This window comes from Strigops habroptila, chromosome 6, assembly GCF_004027225.2.
Source record: "Strigops habroptila isolate Jane chromosome 6, bStrHab1.2.pri, whole genome shotgun sequence".
Lineage (NCBI taxonomy): Eukaryota > Metazoa > Chordata > Aves > Psittaciformes > Psittacidae > Strigops > Strigops habroptila.
The window spans coordinates 11154508-11175022 of NC_044282.2; the positions used below are offsets into that span (position 1 = coordinate 11154508).

The following is a 20515-nucleotide window of genomic DNA, read 5'->3' on the forward strand; positions in this document are numbered from 1 at the left end:
AGCAGTTCATGAAGAACTGCAGCCCATGGGAAGGACTCACATTGAAGAAGTTCATGGAGGACTGTCTCCTGTGGGAGGTATGCCATGCTGGAGCAGGGGAAGAGTGTGAGGAGTCCTCCCCATGAGGAGGAAGGAGCATCAGAGACGTGATGAACTGACCACAACCTCCATTCCCTGTACCCCTGTGCTGCTGGTAGGGAGGAGGCAGAGAATTTGGGAGTGAAGTTGAGCCCAGGAAGAAGAGAGGGGTGGGGGAAAGGTGTTTTTAAGATTTGGGTTTGTTTCTCATTACTCTACTCTCATTTGATTGGTAATAAATTAAACTGATTTCCCTAAGCTGAGTCTGTTTTGCCCTTGATGGTAATTGGTGAGTGATCTCTCCCTGTCCTTATCTCAGGCCTTTCGTGATATTCTCTCTCTCCTGTCCAGGAGAGGAGGGGAGTTACAGAGCAGCTTTGGTGAGCACCTGGCATCCAGCCACGGTCAACCCAACACACAACATTTGCACTCAGATCTAATTCTGAAATCCTAAAAGAAGTCGTTATATTTTTCTCAAGTACAACATAAAGTGAGAAAAACATTTTAGCCCATATGAAAATATTTCCTTAAAGGACCAGATTAAGTAGATAATGCCAAAAATGTGATCATGAATAGTTTAGCAGAGGAAAATAAAATTAAAGCCAGTATATTTTTGTACAGTTTGGAAAACACTGAGTAATAAAAATGGTCCAATATTAAAAAATGTGTTTTATAAGACAGCATTAAAAGGTACACAGAAGACATAGACAGTAACTAGCTATTAATGCACCAAAGCCAATGGACGCTGCACCACTGGTCTTATTATCTTACCTCAAAAGGGAAAATCCTTTGAGTTCTTACCTGTACACTAGTAAGAGTGGTGTATTGATAAGCTTTGACTACCAAGTAATTGGCTTCTATATCTATTATTCCCAGGATCATGTACTTCCACCATCTCCTTTTCAAAATTGCCAGCAAGTTTTCTTCTCCTGTGGTAATAAACAAGAAGAATTATGTAAGAGTTATGTTTACATGCACAAAATACCTGCCTGTCAAGAGAAATTATCTAGCAGATCTCTTGCATTTACAATATGCAGTTCAAAAGCACCATATATAAAGAGGTACTCAAGGACGTGAAGACTAACATGCAGATATTAAAATAACCAGCTTGGTGAAGTAATATGTGAGGGTCAGACTGACTCTTCACTTAAGATGTAAACAACACTGGGAAAAACAAGTGCATCTTGGGATTACTGTAAATGTGTTCTTAGTTTTATATATCTACACATTTGAAATGCTAAAGAATAGAGCAATTTATTACATACATTTATACTTTCCATACATACTGACAAACATTGTATCACACATGACGCAGGACGGTTTTTTCAGAGTGGCAGACTACAGTATTTGCAAATACAATGGAATATTAGAGCAGTACCTTTGGGCAGATTACAGATCCCATTCCAAGGATGGTTGTTATCCTCTAGGATAATAACCATGTTCCAAGGATGGTTTTGATCCTAGAAGTTCAAGATATCAGACTTGTTTAGAGAAAGGTTGCACTGAGACAGATTTTGCGTGACAGATTGTTCTGCTACCAGGATCGATTTCTGAGGTAGGCAGGTTTGTTGCCTTCTATGGGGGCCCTGTCAATCACCCAGTACTTAATTTCCACCACATGAAGACTGACAGTACAATACAGCCTGCAGATCAAACCCGTAACTTTCAAAAGGTCAAAGCATTCCTCATGCTAGGCTAGGAATTATTATCATTCTCTGTTCAAAAGAAACCAGCTCATTAGTGAGGGTAGGCAAACTGTTACGTATTTGCATTACAGTAAGCTCCAGACATGATGAGACCCCACTGTGAAAGGGGTTGGACACACCAACTGCAGCTGTACAACTGGAGGTCCGCAGCCTAAACAGGAATGCAAGTAGGGATGACCTGTACTGCCAAAGTATCAGAAATGGAATTTGAACTGCCTTTAAGTTTTAAAAAACCCCTGCTATTCTCAGATTTGTTCATGTTGCTGCAGGCTTTCTAAGTGTCTGTGATTATCAAAATGAGTGGTGGAAAATACAGAAGAAAAGGAACATTATTGTCAATTGCCACCAAAACTTGCTCAGGCTTTCCAATTCTCTCTCATGATTTTCCTTCATCACAAAAGTGTTCGCCCTCTGGTTCAAACAGACCTGGTGATATATGAGTTGCCATACTACTAGAAATGGCAGGCTCCCTATAGCACAGAAGTATCTCAGAACTTGTAAGATGCAATCACAGAAAAGTAGATAATTACTTCAGAAGTTGATTCAGAAATCTTGGCCCCACTGAGTAACTTGAATTAGGATTTACCTAAACAGAACATCTGAATCATTTGATGTTTGTTCATTAACAGATGCTCGCACATACACACTTCCAGTGGGATATTATTAGGCAACAACCTAATTATTTGTTAAAGTGAGAATGACACTGAGTGCAAAACTGTAAATGCTAAAAAGCTTTCCTTTCCTTCCCTCCTCTCTCTTTTCCTTTCAATAAGCAGCAGAGAAATAGCAGAAACAAGGTGGTGAGTAGGTAAATGATTTAAGACCCTACGTAAGGAGTCAGTACATTCAACTACACCAAACTTTACTGTTACCACCAACTCACAGTAGAACTCATGAAAAAGAAAATTCCATCCTTTGGATATTAATTATGGCTATATTTACATACTTTTTATGATGGTTTGAGCATGCAGAAATATTTTAGATCTTTTTTTTTGGATACATTTAGGGAGGTATTTTCAAAAAAGCATTTCAGATCAGATGTCCTAATTCCTACTAAAATCAGTGTAAACCACACAGATAGATCCTTTTGAGGCACTGAAACTGTATCTCTAATTTTTATGCCACCCAGATAATACCTTTAAAACACCAACTGGAAAACATCAGTGCAACAGAATGACATGATTAACAAACATTTCAGAGGGATTTTTCTGTTTTAATTGTAAAGTTAAAAAATTTAAGACATAAAACTGCAGGTTCTATCTGAATACTGAAAAGCCCACCTGATTTTGTTACAGTAGGACCTTGGTGGTACCTACAAAGCAGAAAGTAACAGCAGGCTCAAGAAATGTACAGGCATTAGGCTGCCTGAGCAAGGACTACTGACATACATTAAGGACTCTTTGGTGCCTTTGGTTTGTTAGTGCTTTCTCCAGCTTCAATTTCCAACCACAGATCACTGTACTGCTCAGATGTGGCCAAATAAGTTAGCTTTAAAAACAAATGTACGTCCATGACTTCTGGCTAACATGTAAAGCTAGAGTTTCCAGAAATGGAAAGGAAATCTTCGACAATTTTAACTGACATACAGGGTTCTCTCTTTTGCTTTCTCCATCCATTCTTTGATAATGACAGAAGTAAGAAAAATAGTTGGCAAGCACTATTTTATCTTTGATTAACAGCTCTGAGATATTCCAAACTGCAAAAGATCAGTTTCAGCTGAGAAGGCTGGGCAGAGCAAAAAGCAATGCCAAAATAAGTTCATGCAGGCATTCTTGTAGGCCCCCTTCAGATACTGGAAGGCTGCTATGAGGTCTCCACGCAGCCTTCTCTTCTCCAGGCTGAACAGCTGCAACTTTCTCAGCCTGTCTTCATACAGGAGGTGCACCAGCCTCCTGATCATCCTTGTGTCCCTCCTCTGGACTTCCTCCAACAGCTCCATGTCCTTCTTATGCTGAGGACACCAGAACTGCACACAGTACTCCAAGTGGGGTCTCATGAGAGCAGAGTAGAGGAGCAGGAACACCTCCTTTGACCTGCTGGTCATGCCAAGATGCCTTGACTTAACTTGGGAAAACTAAAATAAAAAGCAGAGGGAATCAAGAGCTTCATTCAGAAGTCTACATCCTGAATAGAAACATCACCTTTGCATAAAAAACAAAGTGGGGGAAAAAATATCACACTTCATTAAGAACACAACAAAAAGAGACAATCTGTTGTTTGCGGGGTTTTTTTTTAATTTCGCTTGATAACAATTCAAAGCAAAGTAATAACTCAGGTGTTCTGAGTTGTAAGCATTGTAGGCCAAAAGGACTGAATGTAGATGCCTACACCTGAAATAGCTGCTAAGGTATTTTTAAAGCTTTTTTCTCCTAATGTATTTCACATGAATTGTTTAGGATGAGACAACCAGTATTTTGAAAATAAATACCTCTCCCACTGAATGTAAAGGGAAGGATTATGTCAGATCATGCGTTTTTGTTATTATCTCAATAGGACTCTGAGTAAGACTTCCAGCCAGCCATATAAACAAATATTAAACCATAAAGTGTTCAGGTTAGCTTAAAAAAGAAACATTTCCAGTGAGCCAAAGCACATACTGATGTCGGTGAACATGCATTTATATGAGTGCACAGAGTCATACTATCTTGAGACGCTGCCGTCTTTTGATGGATAACCCCTTCCAAAAAACAAACCCCTAACTTCTCACGCTTTTGAAAATACAAGCCTTCATATTCAGTCTAACCCAAATGTAATGTAGACTTAAAAGCAAATTGCTTACTAAGAATGTTGTAAGATTCAGAAAGCTAGCATACTGTTAACACAGAGAAATATAAATCCCTCTCTTTGCCCTTTCTAGACGGATAGGTTTAGATTTTTACATTTTTTACTGATTTTGCAGCGAGACACATTTGACAGTTACATATACAGAGGAGCTCTCAGTGTTTGGAAGAAAGCTACAGCTTTGCCTCAGCTGACTCAAATTAGAAATCAACAAATAAGCTGCTTTGTAGAAAAGATGATTTTACATCATATAATAAGGATTTACCCCTGGGGGGTTACAAAATTAAAAATAAATTAGAGAGAAAATTAAAAGAGGCTTTAGCTGTGCAGTGTCTGCCAGAAATACATATATACATGTGCAAACCCCTTTTCACATTCACCCGCACAGCTGCAGAGGTACAATAAAAAAACCCAACAACAGCCATTAAGACAGCAAATTCCCAATTGTTTATGTATGGGCTTGGGACACAGGTAGAATAACAGCACTGCTAGACCCGAAAATAAGCATATTGCTTCTCTTTCATCCTCTGCAGTCTCTCTTTTTTAATTCAGACTACAACTTGCTCTTTAGATCCAGATCATCAAAGGAGCTGTGCTCTCCTGCTTTACAGAGCTTGGCAGAAGAGATCTAAATGTGTGGACGAGTTTTACAAGGAGAAGGCAGCGTGGAGAGGGAGGGCTGCTGGGCACACTGGTCCTTCCCCTACCAACAGAAGTGCCAGAGTCAAGTGCTACATGGTAAAGAAGCAATAGTCTCAGAGAAGATTAAGATTATACCAGAATTTACTTATTATCACTTTCTTTGAAAAAGAAACTCAGTTACAAAACACAATTATAGGATAATTGTTTCTTTTCCATTTTCACCCATTATAGTGAGCTTTGCAGATACAGAACTACACCAGTACTGATGTTGCTTCTCTACAGACTTTGTAGTCCTCCAGCCCAGCGCAGGAGCAGGGGAAGGAGGCAGTCAAATGGGGTAATACCATGTAGGGGTAACAAAAATCTTCTCAGTGTTACAATCCCAAAAGGCTTCCATGCCCGAACCAGAAAACTTTGCTTATCTCCTATTGCTGGTTCAGGGGACTTAAAACCCGTTACAGAAGGCTTTCAGCTCTCCACCAAGCTCAAGAGACCTGTCCCTCTTCTGTGTGACTAGAAATCTTCTGGCGTCAAATCTTCTGACCCTTCTTATTTCCTCATATCTGCTTCTATTACTGATAAATACTTTATGGTAATGCTGTTGCCTAAAGGCAAAACACCACCACTGCTTAATTATTTATGCAATAGAGAAAATATTCTCTTACAGGAATGCTCCTCCAGTCTGGCTTCACAAAACACCTGAATATACTGTGTTCACCTTATGGATGACTGCTTATAGGCTGCACTGCTTTTGTCCTATACCATGTTTTCAGTGAATCTTTTGCGAGAGTAGATAACCTCAGCTCCTTTTGCCTCCTCAGAACATCTGATTTTAACCTGCCTGATCTTAACCAGACCTCCTTTCTGCTTCCTCTCCCGTGGTGGAAAAACAGTGTAACCCACAGACATGCTGCTAACAGTGCAGAGTCATTGCTGCAAGTGCCCTCCAGCTGCTGGCCACGTGTTCCTGCTGCTTGTCCTCTGCCAGCACTGGTGCTTTGGGGCTGCACAGTGAGCCAGGGCAAAGAACTGACTGGAAACAAAGATTCTGGGTTTTCAGATCAGTTTTCAGACTGTGTCCTGAGTGATCTGTGACCAAATTAATGTTTGTCCTGTAGGAGATAAGAACCAAGTAACAGTGGACCCACGCAAGCACAACTCACAGGACATGAGCTGGCATACACACCTCACCGGTGGTGAGCTATGTCATGGCAATGTGTTTTCAACTTCTCGGGAAGTAAATCTTATTTACCAGTCCCAATCAAAAGGGTTTTTCAGTTTTGAAGAGGTTCTATCTATTTTCGTTGTCTGTTCCAACTCCGTAGTGTTTGAACATCTACCTATCATAGAACCATAGAACAGATTGGTTTGGAAAGGACCTTAAAGATGACCCAGATCCAACCCCCCTGCCACAGACAAGGACACCTTCCACTAGATCAGGTTGCTCAAGCCCCATCCAACTTGGCCCTGAACACTTCCAGAGTTGGGACAGCCACAGCTTCTCTGGGCAACCTATGCTAGTGCCTCACAACCCTCAGAGTAAAAAATTTCTTCCTAATATCCAATCTAAATCTACCCTCTTTCAGTTTAGTAGTTACCATACTAACATTTATTTGGCTGGCACTTTGCAAAAAGGTACTTTATATAACCTCTGATCTCCAGATTATCATAGGATTAACACAAACTGAAGGTAAGACTTATAACCCCTCTGTCTGCTACTTTTGCCATTTTGAGCCTCCTCCTTTCTATAATATGCTTAGACCATTAACAGGACATGCTTTCCAGTTACTAAATCACAAGCTTATCTGAAGTATTTAGGTTTGTTAATTCCTTTTAGAGATTTTGCAGATCAGTCTGGTTCAATTCTGGATGTAAATCATAACAGCTAAAGTCAGATCTAGGAACTTGAACGTGCTTTTTCATAAAACATGAAAGGATTAATTTCTGGTGCCTTGATTTTGATCTAGCCTAAGCTCTGTGGTTAGATTTGATAATCTTCAGATGTCTTCTTATTTCATACAATTTACTTTTAAGAGTAAATTACAACTAAAACTGAAACAATAAAGTAGTTGGTGATTTTGCCGATGCCTCGGTTTCTCTCTACCTGCCTGTGCAATAGATTACACACAGTTTTTCCTTTGGTGGCAGACACAATGCTGTACATTACTGCCATGGATTACTGCAAGAAACAGACCATGGCAAGAACTGTGTAAAACCTAAAGAAAGTTCTGAACATAGCACTGGTTCAAAAACCAGACATCTAAACTCCTTTAAAGTAGCCCTTTAAAATGTCAAGATAAAAAACACTGATGTTTCCAGCACAGTTTTCATTTAAGTTGTTTTATCTTCCAGCCTAAACTTAGGCAAGCACCTTTCCTGAAATGGCAGATCGTGTCCTGGGAGAAGCACTTGCAAGTCTGTAATGCAGAAGGACATGAGCACACCGAGAAGCTAGAGTCTTCCCTTAAATCTGAGATTCGACTATGTCCTTTTGTCTTCATGCATGAAATTTTCAAAAATGATTTCTAATTGATGTATTGTCAGATTCAAGTTGCCTCTGAGCTAACACTGTAGTCTGTCAGCTTTTGGAATTCAATCTGGCTCACTCTCACACAGAACTACTTCAAAACAGGCAGTTGGAGTAGATCATCGTTGTAGGTTAGTCCCTTCCAAACGAAACAGTATTCTCTGCTGTTCTAAAACAATCCTATTGGTTTACTCTGTGAGCTCTGCAGTTAGACCCTTTTTTCATTGTTTATCCTATTTTATCTGCTATGAAGCTACTTACAGCACTGCAAAGAAAGATTCTGAGAAGAAAAAAAAAAATCTCATTTTCAAATTTATCAGGGTATTAAGTGAAATTAAATAAATCTGTATATATCTGTATATCATTTATAAATCTGTAATTTGCATGAATAATTTATCCTGCTGGATAATCTTGAGCGTGTTTATCATATTCACAAGATTTACTTAAAATCAAATAATCTTAAAGAAAAAATATTCATTGTTTAAGGCCGAGAAATAAGTTAGGGTGCAAGAGCTTTTTTTTCCCCTTTCATCAACTCATTACAACTAGAGTTGGTCCAGACACCTACTCACTCTTCTTCCACCTGCTTCACTACTTCCCCCAGCATACAGATATGAATATATGAATAATGAATTATTTACTTACTACTTCTGATCCCTATAAAGTTTATTTCCCAAAGCATGAGATTTGCCTGAGATAGTAAAAAAAAAAAACCAACCATACTAAAAAACCACGATGCAAATTGTCATTACTATTAACCACCCAAAGATCAAGCAGATCCAACTGAAGCTGAATTTGTAGCCTTGCCTTTAGAAAATAGCATGAAATGAATAAGGAAATCAAGGAGCATGTATCATCTTTCTCTGCTCTCCATCAGTAATGTTTGAACACACTGATCCAATTTAAAACTAATCTGACAGAGTGTAAAGATATTTGTTCCTAAGGTTTATTGTGAATAGGTAACTGAGCAGAAGAGAGAAAACCTAACATCGTTGCCACTAAGTATAGGCTCGGAGGTAAACCCAATTAGATACCAGAGCCTGGACTCTGCATCTTCTTAGGCACCAGCTCATTCGAGATGAGACATAAAACCCTAAGAGATCAGGTGATGACAGTTCTGGGACTCACCCAACTACTGCCCTGTAGTGGGTGCTGACATATGAGCAAGAACTCTACACAACGTGCTAAATATGAAGGAGAATCTGCTTTTTACAAGCTATGAAGCCTAAAGATACCTAATAAGAAAGAAATCTGTCTGCTGATGACTACTAAGAGGACAGTACTATTAAGAGGAAAGAGGCTACTGGTGAATAACTGAAAATGGGAGTGTTGTATTTTGTGGTATGAACCCTAAGGGCACACATACAGTCCAATACTGTGATGATTCCTGTTAGCTTAGCAACAACTAAACTAACATTTAAAAGGGCTTTTTAAAGTAGAATAAGATGAAAAGCTGATGCTAAAGAAGCACTGCTGGCGGAATTTAAACTTCTCCTGGAGTCAATAGTGTTAACCAGTAATATATAAAATCCTAACACCCAGCATTATTTCACATCATTGCCCAGGGCCAAGAGGAGAGCTGAAGAGTTCAGAATAGCTTAGGGCTGGCTGGCTCAAAATCAATATAGCTTTACAGATGCTTCATGATGTCTAGAGGGAGTTCCTATTCTTCTGCGTTAAGAGGCTGCAAATATGCACTAAGTCCTCTTGGAGTATCTATTTGTGGTAGCAGCCATGGGAAAAACTAGCAGAGTGATTCCTCTTCTGGGACTTTCCTCACACCAGTTGGTGAACTGGAATAAGGCTTGATAAACTTCCAAATTACATATTATCCCTGGAGGAATATAGAAGCTTTGGGAACGTGCTGCCATTATGGGTTATAATAAAAGCCTCAGATTGGAACAACCACAGATTATTCAAGAAATGCCACTAATAACACATGAAGCAGAAAATGTAGGAGCTGCCATTTGGTTAAAGCAATTGTGGGGCCTGCCCAGGACACTTCTTGTCTCCAAGGTGACCAGCTGCAGAGGCTCAAGAGAAGCATGTGAGACACACCAACCCATTGTGGCTCCTTCATTGTTGGCCACAGCATGAGCGCCTTGTTTTATGCACGGCAGTAATTCCAAAAGGCATGAATGAACCCAGTAAAGAACAGAGAAAATGCAGGCATGAGCACATAGAGGTATGTGAAAGTGGCTTCAAGTAACACTCAGAGCTGGTGCATTCAATAGTTCCCCTATTTCATGATACTATCAGTCTCATGCACACCAGAAATCTCAGTGTTGCATCTATAATAATCAAAAGTACTTAATCCCTTCCCCATTTATATCCTTTGCAAATACTACTGATGCATGTTAATAAAAGCAAAAACACCACAGAACTGTGCTAATTAATAGGAATAAGGCATCATAAAGGTACTGTGTCAACTAGACATTTATAGGCAATTCTGCTGAAGAAGCTGGTTAATCATTATCACATAATCCTGAATGAGTTACCCAGAATGATCGTTTAGATTAGAAATCAGGCCAGATATCTTTTTAGATGACAAGTTTTTGGAGCAGGTGCTATTTTTTTGCATACCTGTTGTGTACCTAAAACAATGGCGTCTCAATGTGATCTTTGGAAATGTAGAAATATTATTATCAGATAAACAGAACAGCATTATACATCCATGTATCTACATAAAGGAGCAAGCAATCTGGGAGACAATAGGAATGACGGAGAACAGCTCTCCATCCAGGGTAGCCAGCGGGCATGCTCTTCTTTCCTCCTGAGCTGGCAGAACTGGGCTGGAAAAACCTTACAATAAAGTCAGGTCTGTAGCACTTCTGACAAGAAAAATGCATTTTCTCCATGATTCAAACTCTGTAACAAGACAAGTAATAGGTTTATGAAGCACCTCTAGTACATGTATAGCCAGTAGCACATTTTTCTGTATTTTTGCAGCTTTCACAAACACAGTTGTCAGGAGTAGCCCATAAGCACAGTTGTATCCAGAAAGGTAGAAAGCTATGCAAGCTGATGCAGTGCAGTTCAGACATTGTTTTGCTCTAGATAGAACATTAAAAGTTAATTAAATGCTCAGTTTGTACCAGCTTAGCTTAAGTAAATTGGTCAAATCAGCTTTGTAGCAGGGACTGAACCTCACCTGGTCTCATTTTTGGGCAAAATAAAGACTGGTATACAAAATGATAACCAAGATCTACAGAGAAAGGAAATTTTGTGTCCCTGCTTAGTGTAGTCTTCAGCTAGTTTATGACGTCTGAAAAATATAGAATCTAATTATTATAGCTGTGCAAATGAAATAATGAAGAGATTGAGAGTGCGACTGATAAGCAGTTAGATGCTACACTACCACGCTGGAGGTCTCTAAAAGTCTGGCAAAAATTACCTGCAGTGGGATGTACAAACTGGGGGATATTCAGTAGGTGCTATTATAACCTGAATTATGCATCTAGTGCTACTGATGACTGGAGATTGTGCACATGCTTAAGGAATTGAAAAAGTAATTAATCTAACATGTATTATCTTTCCATGGTAGAAGGTGATAGCCAATAAAAGTATGATAGAGAAATCCAGGATCTTGTCAAATATATACAATAAAGTGGTGTAGTTTGGATCCTCAGATATCATGTAGCAGGAAAGCTAATGCCACTGTGCTGCTACTTATTCAGTGAAAGACTAATATGACACTTGCTACTCACTGTACTAGCATAATAAGAGAAACTCCATTAAGTCAACCCGTGTGAAACTGAACTGTGCATCTCTTGGAAAAGCCAAGTGTGGTTTTAGGATGAGCTGGTGCTAGAGGCAGAATCTGGAGCCAGCACTTATGTGTGCAGGGGGAGTTTGGTGCCCACTGGGGTCCAGTTCCAGAAGAGCTGTGAGTCCTGGGAGGGCATGAAGAGATCAGTAGGGGGAGACAGTGGGGGAGGCACTGGCCAAAGAAGTGGCCAATACCCCCATTTTGGCTTCAGGATAAATGCAAGTAGATTGCAATGATGTATTAAGATCCCTTCTGAAATAATCAGCACTTGGTGCTTGTGATCTCTGAAACTGTCACTTTCTGTAAACTCTCCTGTAACATGTGGTACTGAGTCATACAGCACTCAGCAGGGCACACTCCTCCCCACCAACAGTTCAAGACAACATGTATCTGAAAACACTGCTGAGAGGTATGCAAACTTGACAGACCAGCTGTGAGGAGTGACTGCTCCTCTCCTGGTCCAAGCTGATTGCCACAAAGCTAAAAAAATCTCCAGCAATAAAATAGGAGTGATAGTCAGAATGAGCGACCTTATCCTAGACAAGTATTTTCTTTACATGAAATCTGATTTATAAGAAAAATAAATACTGAAAATAAATAATAATAAATAAATGGCTGAATACCTCACTGCCATTTATCTTACCATGGTCCCTGTGCTTTAACAGTAATTGACACTGTAGCCTTTCTGCAACATTGAGAAGATCTTACACCTACTTAGAAATATGCCTGAGTCCTTTTTTAGTATAGGAAATACTAATGTGTTAGGAAGATATTCTGCCTGATGTCTGCAACATGAAGTTCTATAATGTGGAGCTGCAGGGTTAGAATAAGAGAAACGTGCATCATGTGCAATTAACATCCAAGCAGAAATCCCATCAACTGATGAGGTATCCAGCCATTAATGTGCGAATTACAACCATGTATCACAATTACAAGATGCACCCTTACACATCCAGCTGATTAGTTATACCAACAAAATCTTTACTATTCTGCCATCTATTATTTTGTCCAGAAGCACATCATCCTATGCTTTCAAGTATATGTATCTGACTCAGACACTACTGATATTCTTTGATAATTTAATCAATCCAGTTGAAAGTCATCGTTTTTCTCCCTTTCTCCTATTCCACAGCTGAAGCCCGAGGGCAGTTCAGTCATGCAACAACTGTTCAGTGCATGAGAAAAGTGAGTCAATGCACCTTCCTAGCACAAGCTGCTGAGAAGTGACAGAGCACTGAGGGCTGCAAAGCACACAGAGAGAGAGAGCATTTTGATATTCTATATATGAGTATTGTACTGATGCACCTAATGCTGAGCAATGCATCAGCACAATACTTCAGGGGAAGGAAACCATCCCCAGAGTAGGGGTCACTTTAGCAATCCCACCTCTCAGAAAACTCATCAGCACAGGCAGAATGAAGGTGTATCGCACAAGATGAGGCAGTCAGAAAGCCTGAGCCGGCTGTACAACCTTCTCAGGGAAGAGATGTTACCTCAGTTTCAATGTGAAGACGCAAACTTCATCATAAAGGCCATGATGGATAAGTATGAAATTGTCAGTAACAGTAAAACAGCCCCAGACTGTGAGAGAAGTGAAATAATAAACTTTCAGGAAACGTAGTTAATATAATAATTCTCACAAAACACTGGGTGGCATCTAGCATCAAGAAAACCTACTAGACGGATTTTTTTTTTAGATGGATTTTTTTTTTAAGTTTTTTTAATGGAAGCCAATTCACAGATGATGAACCTACACATGAACTTGATGGGAAAAGGAGGTAGTAGCTGCCACTGATCCCTGAACTATAGGTGAGAAAGCCAAGGGTTCTGTAACCCCACCAAACAAGAATGAAGACACCACTGAACACCCCATACCTTCTCCCATTCTGTGATACTTAAATACATATTCAGAATTTTTTAAAATTATGACCTTGATTTTCTGCAGCTTTGTGCCCAGTGAGTGCAACCTGGGTAAGGATGAGTTATACCTGCTTTGTCCAGTGTGGTAGTGGCTCCATGAAGTGCACAACAGCAGAGAGTGTGGGCTTTCTCTGCTGTGGAAGCAGCACTGGGTATCTTCAGCTCACATCCTCTAGAGCAGATCTATAAACTGTAAAATGTATTTCTGCTGTGAAGGCTCAGCCCTACAACAGTAAGACAAGCTGTGCAACGTGAGCACAGGTTTCAGGAGAAATTTATGCAGGGCAGCCCAAGTGAATTAGATCCTTTCGGATGTTCACACAGTTGTGAGTTTCTAGTTGCAAGAACCAAGCTGAGCTCTTCTAGTGAGAAACTCCCAAGAGGCAATTAATATTTGATGGCATAAAATTCAGCACGCCAGACAGATGGCAAAGGAAGAAAATGAAGGTAGCACTTAGACATAACTATTGTGCTTGGACATATGCATTCACCTGTTAAAACCATACATGCAATACCTGCATAATAAGGGGTGCTTTATCTGCTTTGCTGGTGGTGACATTAGGCTTATGTACGAAGTAGAAACACCTTATGGAAATTTGTGAGCCCCCGAGATTTATAGGCTGATCATGAGATCTCTAGCAATCCCCAAGCAAGTGTTGTAGCTAGCTGCAGCCTCAAGTGCACTAGTAGGAGTTCAAAAATCCCTTCTCTTTATTTTGTTTTCCTGCTCTCCATTTCTCTCTCTTGCTCTCCAAATTTTCATGGAAAACCACAGACAGCCTTTCATGGTCTTATGGAATGGATCAGTTTATCATTATGCTTTTTACCATCTCCCATGCATAAGCAATAACATACACACATATCTTCAGTCGTTTCAGCCTGGCAATATGGATCATAAAAGATCTTTGCTACTCCTAAGTGAGCTAGAAGACAACACCAATGGGATGATTAGGCCTGTTTCTGGGATCAATTACAGTTTGATTTACTTCTAAACATATGACATATATGGCTTTGATTTCTAGATAGGAATTAGTAACAAGCCATTTTTAGTTCAAAAATGTAAACCATCAGTTCTGTCTCATGTTGTGACAGCAAAAGACTACAGAGCTCTCCTGACAAACTCTGTTTCTGTTTTTCAGCCCCAGATCCATAATAACTATTCAGGTCTGCTGTGATCTGTCTTACACATCTTCTCTAAAAAAAATCCTGCTTCAAAATAAATGATTGCATTTAGAATTACTTAACAGTTTACATAATTTGCAAATAAGGAATGCTGAAAAAATATTCCTGGGATTCAGACTTCTGCATAAATTTCACCAGTCAAAAAATCAACAAAATTTTCTTAGACAAAATGAGAATTTTAATGAAAATTGAATAGTACCTCCAGTGAGGAGAAAATATAAAATTTTTTGCATTAAAAATATTTGTTTTACGAGTTTGAGATTTTTTTTTTTAGTTAATTAATTTTTCATGGTTTTATTATTTACATACTTGTAGGAGAAGCAATGTGAACTGACTGACTCATGGTCTGATATTTGTGATATATAACCTATCAACCTAATAGTTGGAATAATATTTTTATCACATTATCTTTTTTTAATAAATCACAGAATAAATACAGAAACTTTGATTTAAAAAAGAACATAAGCTTCCCCTATGATGTATCAAAATAAACGAAAATGAAACAAAATAATATTGCAAATAATCACTAGACACAATGAGTATATTCTGAGATGTGGCTTTACGTTCTCAGCTCTTGCTTCAAACCTGCCTTGCAGTGTGCAGTCCTATGTCAGAGGAAAGGGCTAAGGCGGATGGCTTTGCCTGGGCAGGAACGATATCATTCACAACATTATTTTTTATCATCTTACTCTGTTATATTATATATATTTACTTACTGCAAATAAAGTGTTAGGTAAATAATTAAGACTAAATATTGGAAAAGACCCTTTTTTGAAAGAGGGTTTGATACCAACAGGCCTTTAACAGCTCTTTCAATCACAGTATTTTGTGAGCTGGAAACACACATACTGATGTTTCCAAGTGTTGGTTTGATTTGCATTCTGGAAAATTCCAGAATTTAAATGCAAAATATCTCCCAAAATGATTATATGCTTTCCCTCATTTTCCTGTTCATACCACTTCCCTCCTTTGTACTTTTTGCCCTGCATGCCCATTGCAACTTTACTTTTGCTTTTCCAACCTATTTTACTAGATTCAAATACGAATGTATCCTATATTCACATGTCTGCTTTTGTGGTCAGCCTGAAGCAATTCAGGCTAGCACCTTCCACCATGCCTCCGTTCAGCAAGCGGCACCAGCCTGGAGCCAGGCATTTTTCCTTCTGTGTCAGGAGCTGGCACATGTCTTTATGGTCATGTTCGTAACTGTGGCAGAATTACCTATCTCAATCAGAAAAAAAAAAAACCAGGGCCAGCAGCATCCAGCTTCTACAAGAAAAGCAGAATCTCCCCTTGCTCCTGAAAAGGGAAAGCAGCCACCAAGCTTCTTGTTCAGAGGTCTACAAGCAATGAATACCTCCTGGCCTGGTGCATACTGTACGTGCACATGGTTTCATGCAAAGATTTATTTTCCTCCTAGTCCCTTCTAAAATAATATCAGATCAGATTGTTTTGCCCTCCAACAGAAGATAGTAGGAATTATGCTGAGCACTAGTTGGTATTAATGGTAACTACAGATTATGCCCCACATGATGCGATTACTTGTTTGATCCTCTATATGCTGTATGTGTACACATACAACCAAGAGCAATAGGGGCACAGTTACTCACCCAAAGAAAACAAGCACAACCTTTTTCAATTTCAATATTTCTGTAATTCTAACTCTCAGCTATTGGATTGGAATTGTTTAGTTTATGCTTTTGTCTCTTCCTCTCAAGTCTAGCTGTAACAGAGCTGTCTCCTCTTGGCTGATGCTGCTCTGAGTAGCTGCAGTCGGGAGACGGGGAGGAGTGAGTGTGTATGTACCTCTGTGTGCGCACAAATATGGGTTAGCACAAGCATACTTCTGCTAAGGGAGCTCTCCACATACGTAGTGCTGAGGGTGTCTTCATATCTGGTCCTTTTCTGCAACAGCACTCGTTCCTATAACACTGTTGGTGCAGCCCAGAAGCAGTAGAAGAATGCAGAGACAGACCATACTCCATACACTTTACTTTGCCAGGGCTCTTCCAGCTGCCACTTCTTCCCATATCCCTCTTTCCTCCCCTCACTGCCATGCAGCTGCTCCTCTCTTCTCTGACACTTGACAACAATCCAGGGCCCTTTCCAAAAATCAATTAAAAAGATAAAGTTTCCAGCCAGCAGGGGTCAAATGACTCAGCTACTCACAGTATCCTCTTCTCATAAATAGTATGCATGTTTAATTCTTCCTCCTTAGACAAGCGAGGCAGCTCTTGCATCTCATATACCAGATGAGAGTCTTCGACCACCAGACTAAGCTGTTTCTTGATCACCTCCACATCCAGTGCTCCAATATAACGCAGCAATACTTCCAAATATTACTATCCCTTCTTGTTTCACCTTTAAGGCACCTTGTTGACCACCAGCCTGATCATAAAGGTGCAATTTCAATGAACTTTTGTAATTTATAGACAAGCTACCACTACAGCTTAGCTGCTCTTTAGAGGGACACAGTTAGCTCTAACCACAAGAGTCATATTTAAGGAAGAAAAGGATTGTGATGAGTGTGTTAGCTTCCTTTAATAACATCTTTAAAAAGCTGCAGTGATACCGCTCTGAAAAAGCTTCTGTACGTAAAATTCTAATAAACTCTATTACTCCTAAGAGCATTAGTCAAAGTTTGTATAGTTCATCATCTCTGATGCAGTCATTCACATGCTATGGGGCTTGACACTGGATAATCAGTGCTTATGCAGCAACACTTGGCTTTTTAATCTGATAACTTTACTATAGGCCTTAAAGATACTATACCTTTTTTTTGCCAGCAATTGCTTTTTTCTTGTAGCTTGCAGCATCACTGTTTTCCTAATGTAAAATAGTTACAGAAACATTGATCAGTAAGTTATTAGACTTCCTGCTCCAGTTGCCTTGACCAAAACCTCCCTTTCCAGTAATGAAAGGACCTTCCTTCTGTTTCCTTCAGCGATGGTGTGAAAGCTATTGTAGGCACTATTTACTGGGTCACAGACATCAATCATATTTCTAATGTCTGGTTTATTATCACCTAACAAAGACAGAAAACTGGCAGCTGGACCAGAAAAGATCCCAGGTCATGTTTTCCCACAGGGATTTACACCCATGTATGGTCCAATTTAGCAGCATGAACTCATCGTGACACATGGGTCCCCTCTGAGAAATGCTCACCTGAACCCTTGGAAACATTTGTTATCTGCTTGCATTAGGCAGGCGAGCTCATGTTGTGGGCATCACCAGTGTGAAGTTGTTTAGACACTGTAAATTAATTTTGTAGAAAATGGCACTGTTTTAGGCATATGGGCATATGGCTAACATTCACATCTCTCAAGATAAATAACCTAGGAACTACACAGAAGACAGTTAACAGCTTCCCTTTCTGTTTTATGGAAAACAAACTTACTTTAACATTACTGGAATTACTATAAAACATTTTCATAAAATGCCCACCAGTATATTTAGTAAAGATTGAGTGAAAGGCAACAGGCCATTAATCTAGCTAAATCTGCAAAATTAAAGTGCAAGCTTTTACTGAATAAATAGATACAGAAACACTGAGCCGGGACACGGGTATTATTTTTACTGCTATTAGTCGTCAGTGCCATTTGTGCAAACAAGAAGTAACTTCTGACCTTCTACAGGGCACTTTACTCATTTATCTGATTTTTAAGACCACATGAACACCACAGATATCAGCTCCCCATCTTTCAAGAATGTGAGATCTCACAAAGAGCTGCAATAGCAAGGAGTGGAGCAGAACTGCCAGGTGTGTGTGCTGGGCAGGAAAGCAGGGCAGTGGCATGAGACTCGGATTCAACAGAGAGCTTGGCCATAAAGACAAGCATACGAACAGTCAAGTATGCAGCTAAGAAGCAGCTACATATTTTCAAGTAGCATCAGCACTATTCTATCCGTGAATGGCTGGACAATAAAGTTTAATTAGGTACATATACAACAACTATGGCAGTTATCATCTCTACACTAAAACTTTTTCCACTTAGAGAACATTTTGCAATGCAGCTAAGGATTCCATAACCAAGCAACTTCACAATGCCCTTAACATCATTAAGGGGAATACCAAGTTTAATGGCAGCTAAAAAACACATTTAAAACTCATCCAGGCAGAAGTGGGCCTTACTTCAGAGGCTTCCATATGCTAAAGCATTGAACACGGGATGTCACCCATGACAGTAAAGGTGCATGCTCTTTTTCAGTATGTTATTTGCTGCACCTGGGTAGTAGCTTACAAAGTAATTTTACTGGTGCTTGGTAGACTAACTGAGGGCAAAGGCAGGAATCAAGAGATTACCCTCTTCTGTTGCCCTGATATGGCTGCATATATGTCCTGGATTAAAATACATAGCACATGTATGTTATTGTACATGGATAAATATGGAGGAAATCATCATACCCCTAACACAGGACTGAGGGTTCCTCACCTTAGTGTTCTTAACCTGACACTCATACCACAGAGATGTGGGAAGGGAACTAGACTTTTCAGGCACCTTCATCTTCTTTCTCCACAAGTGTGTTTGAAGGAAATGAGAAAGTGACCCCACAGTGGTTACATACTAGAATATAAAACTGAATGGTGGAGAAAATTATCTGGTCTTTATCCTTGCCTTTTCTTTTACAACCGATAATTACAAATACATTTAGATTATTTCACATTTGGAACTGTCATGCTAAAAAAAAAAAAGGGCAAATGAATTGAATCTGCTAGGTCAAGCTTCCCATCCCCCATCCCAGAAAATCACCAACCCAAATGTCAATTGTCTGTGTTGGTTCTCACAGAAGGCAAACCGTATGTTACATTCCCAGTGTCCACGTATTTCTGCAGCTTCTAAATAGCTGGTTCCCCCAGACTGCTGTTGGCCAGATTTTGGTTCTCTTCCAGTGCTGAAAGGCAGAGGGTAGGAGATGTCCTGCTGCTACTCTCCTTTCATTTAGAAAATGGAGAAGTTGTCTGGCTGCCAACCTGTCAGTGTAAATAAGTCCCCTCTGCAGACTTTATCAGATGAATCCCAATGTGAAAACCTTTTACATATGAATTGCTTTGCAAGGAGTGCTCAACTCTTTTCAGAACAAATAGGAAAAAGAACAAAATAAAGGAAATGAAAAAGTAAAGAACCTGCACTGAAAGGTCACTTCAAAGGAACAAAAGTCCTTTTGGACATGGCTTCTTTCTCCTGTTCTCTTTCTTTCTTCACAGTTGGCTCCCCAACATCTACATGCTGCTCCCCTAACTGCTGCAGGCTTAGTCACCACAAGCCTCATCAGTTGTAGGATTAATTACTCCTGTTAATCAAAGCTGAAAGGCTGAAGGAACTAGAGTGCCCAACAGATTGGTAATGCAATATTGTACTCTTATCAGTGCCAGAAGTCCACTGACAGCTTAGGTAAGCAAAGACAAGAACAGCTCATAGCTACCAGGTTTTCAGCAGCCTAGGCAGAATGGCTGAAGGGAGCGTCAGCCTGTAGAAATAATGCTTATCCTGGAAAATCACCAGCACTGCAAATGGCAGCCAGGACTGCTGGTTATATTAAATTAATATTGCTAGTTACTTTATTAAATATTAATCTAAGATATAAAAACCAGAGGGTTTTTCTGGCTCTGCCGGAGACAGGCGGTGTAATCATACACAAACCAATTTAAATTCTCATCTGTAAAACAGATGATAATAATATTTCCAACTGTCCACCTTTTGCAAGCTTGTCTCTCTAGGCAGGCTCCCTGCTCGCCTCTCACGTTGCATACATATAGTATAGCCTCCTGGAGGCTGGTGCCCCTAGGAGCCACTGTAATGGTACAGATGAAGAGACACAGCACAGAAAGGTCACGCTGCTTGCACTGAAGCTCTAGAATCTCACCAGCTCTTGCTGGCTGCAAAGCAGGAACAGTTTGGACTAGAAGAG

General features: G+C 39.8%; 1 protein-coding gene across 1 annotated transcript in view; it reads right to left on the reverse strand.

The window, feature by feature from the left end:
• SLC35F1 (solute carrier family 35 member F1) overlaps nucleotides 1–20515 on the reverse strand; it is a 239512-nt gene that overhangs the window by 51910 nt on the left and 167087 nt on the right. The window contains exon 3 of the mRNA XM_030490249.1: nucleotides 880–1007. Within this exon, the coding sequence (XP_030346109.1) occupies nucleotides 880–1007 (128 nt within the window). The remainder of the gene's footprint in view (nucleotides 1–879; nucleotides 1008–20515) is intronic.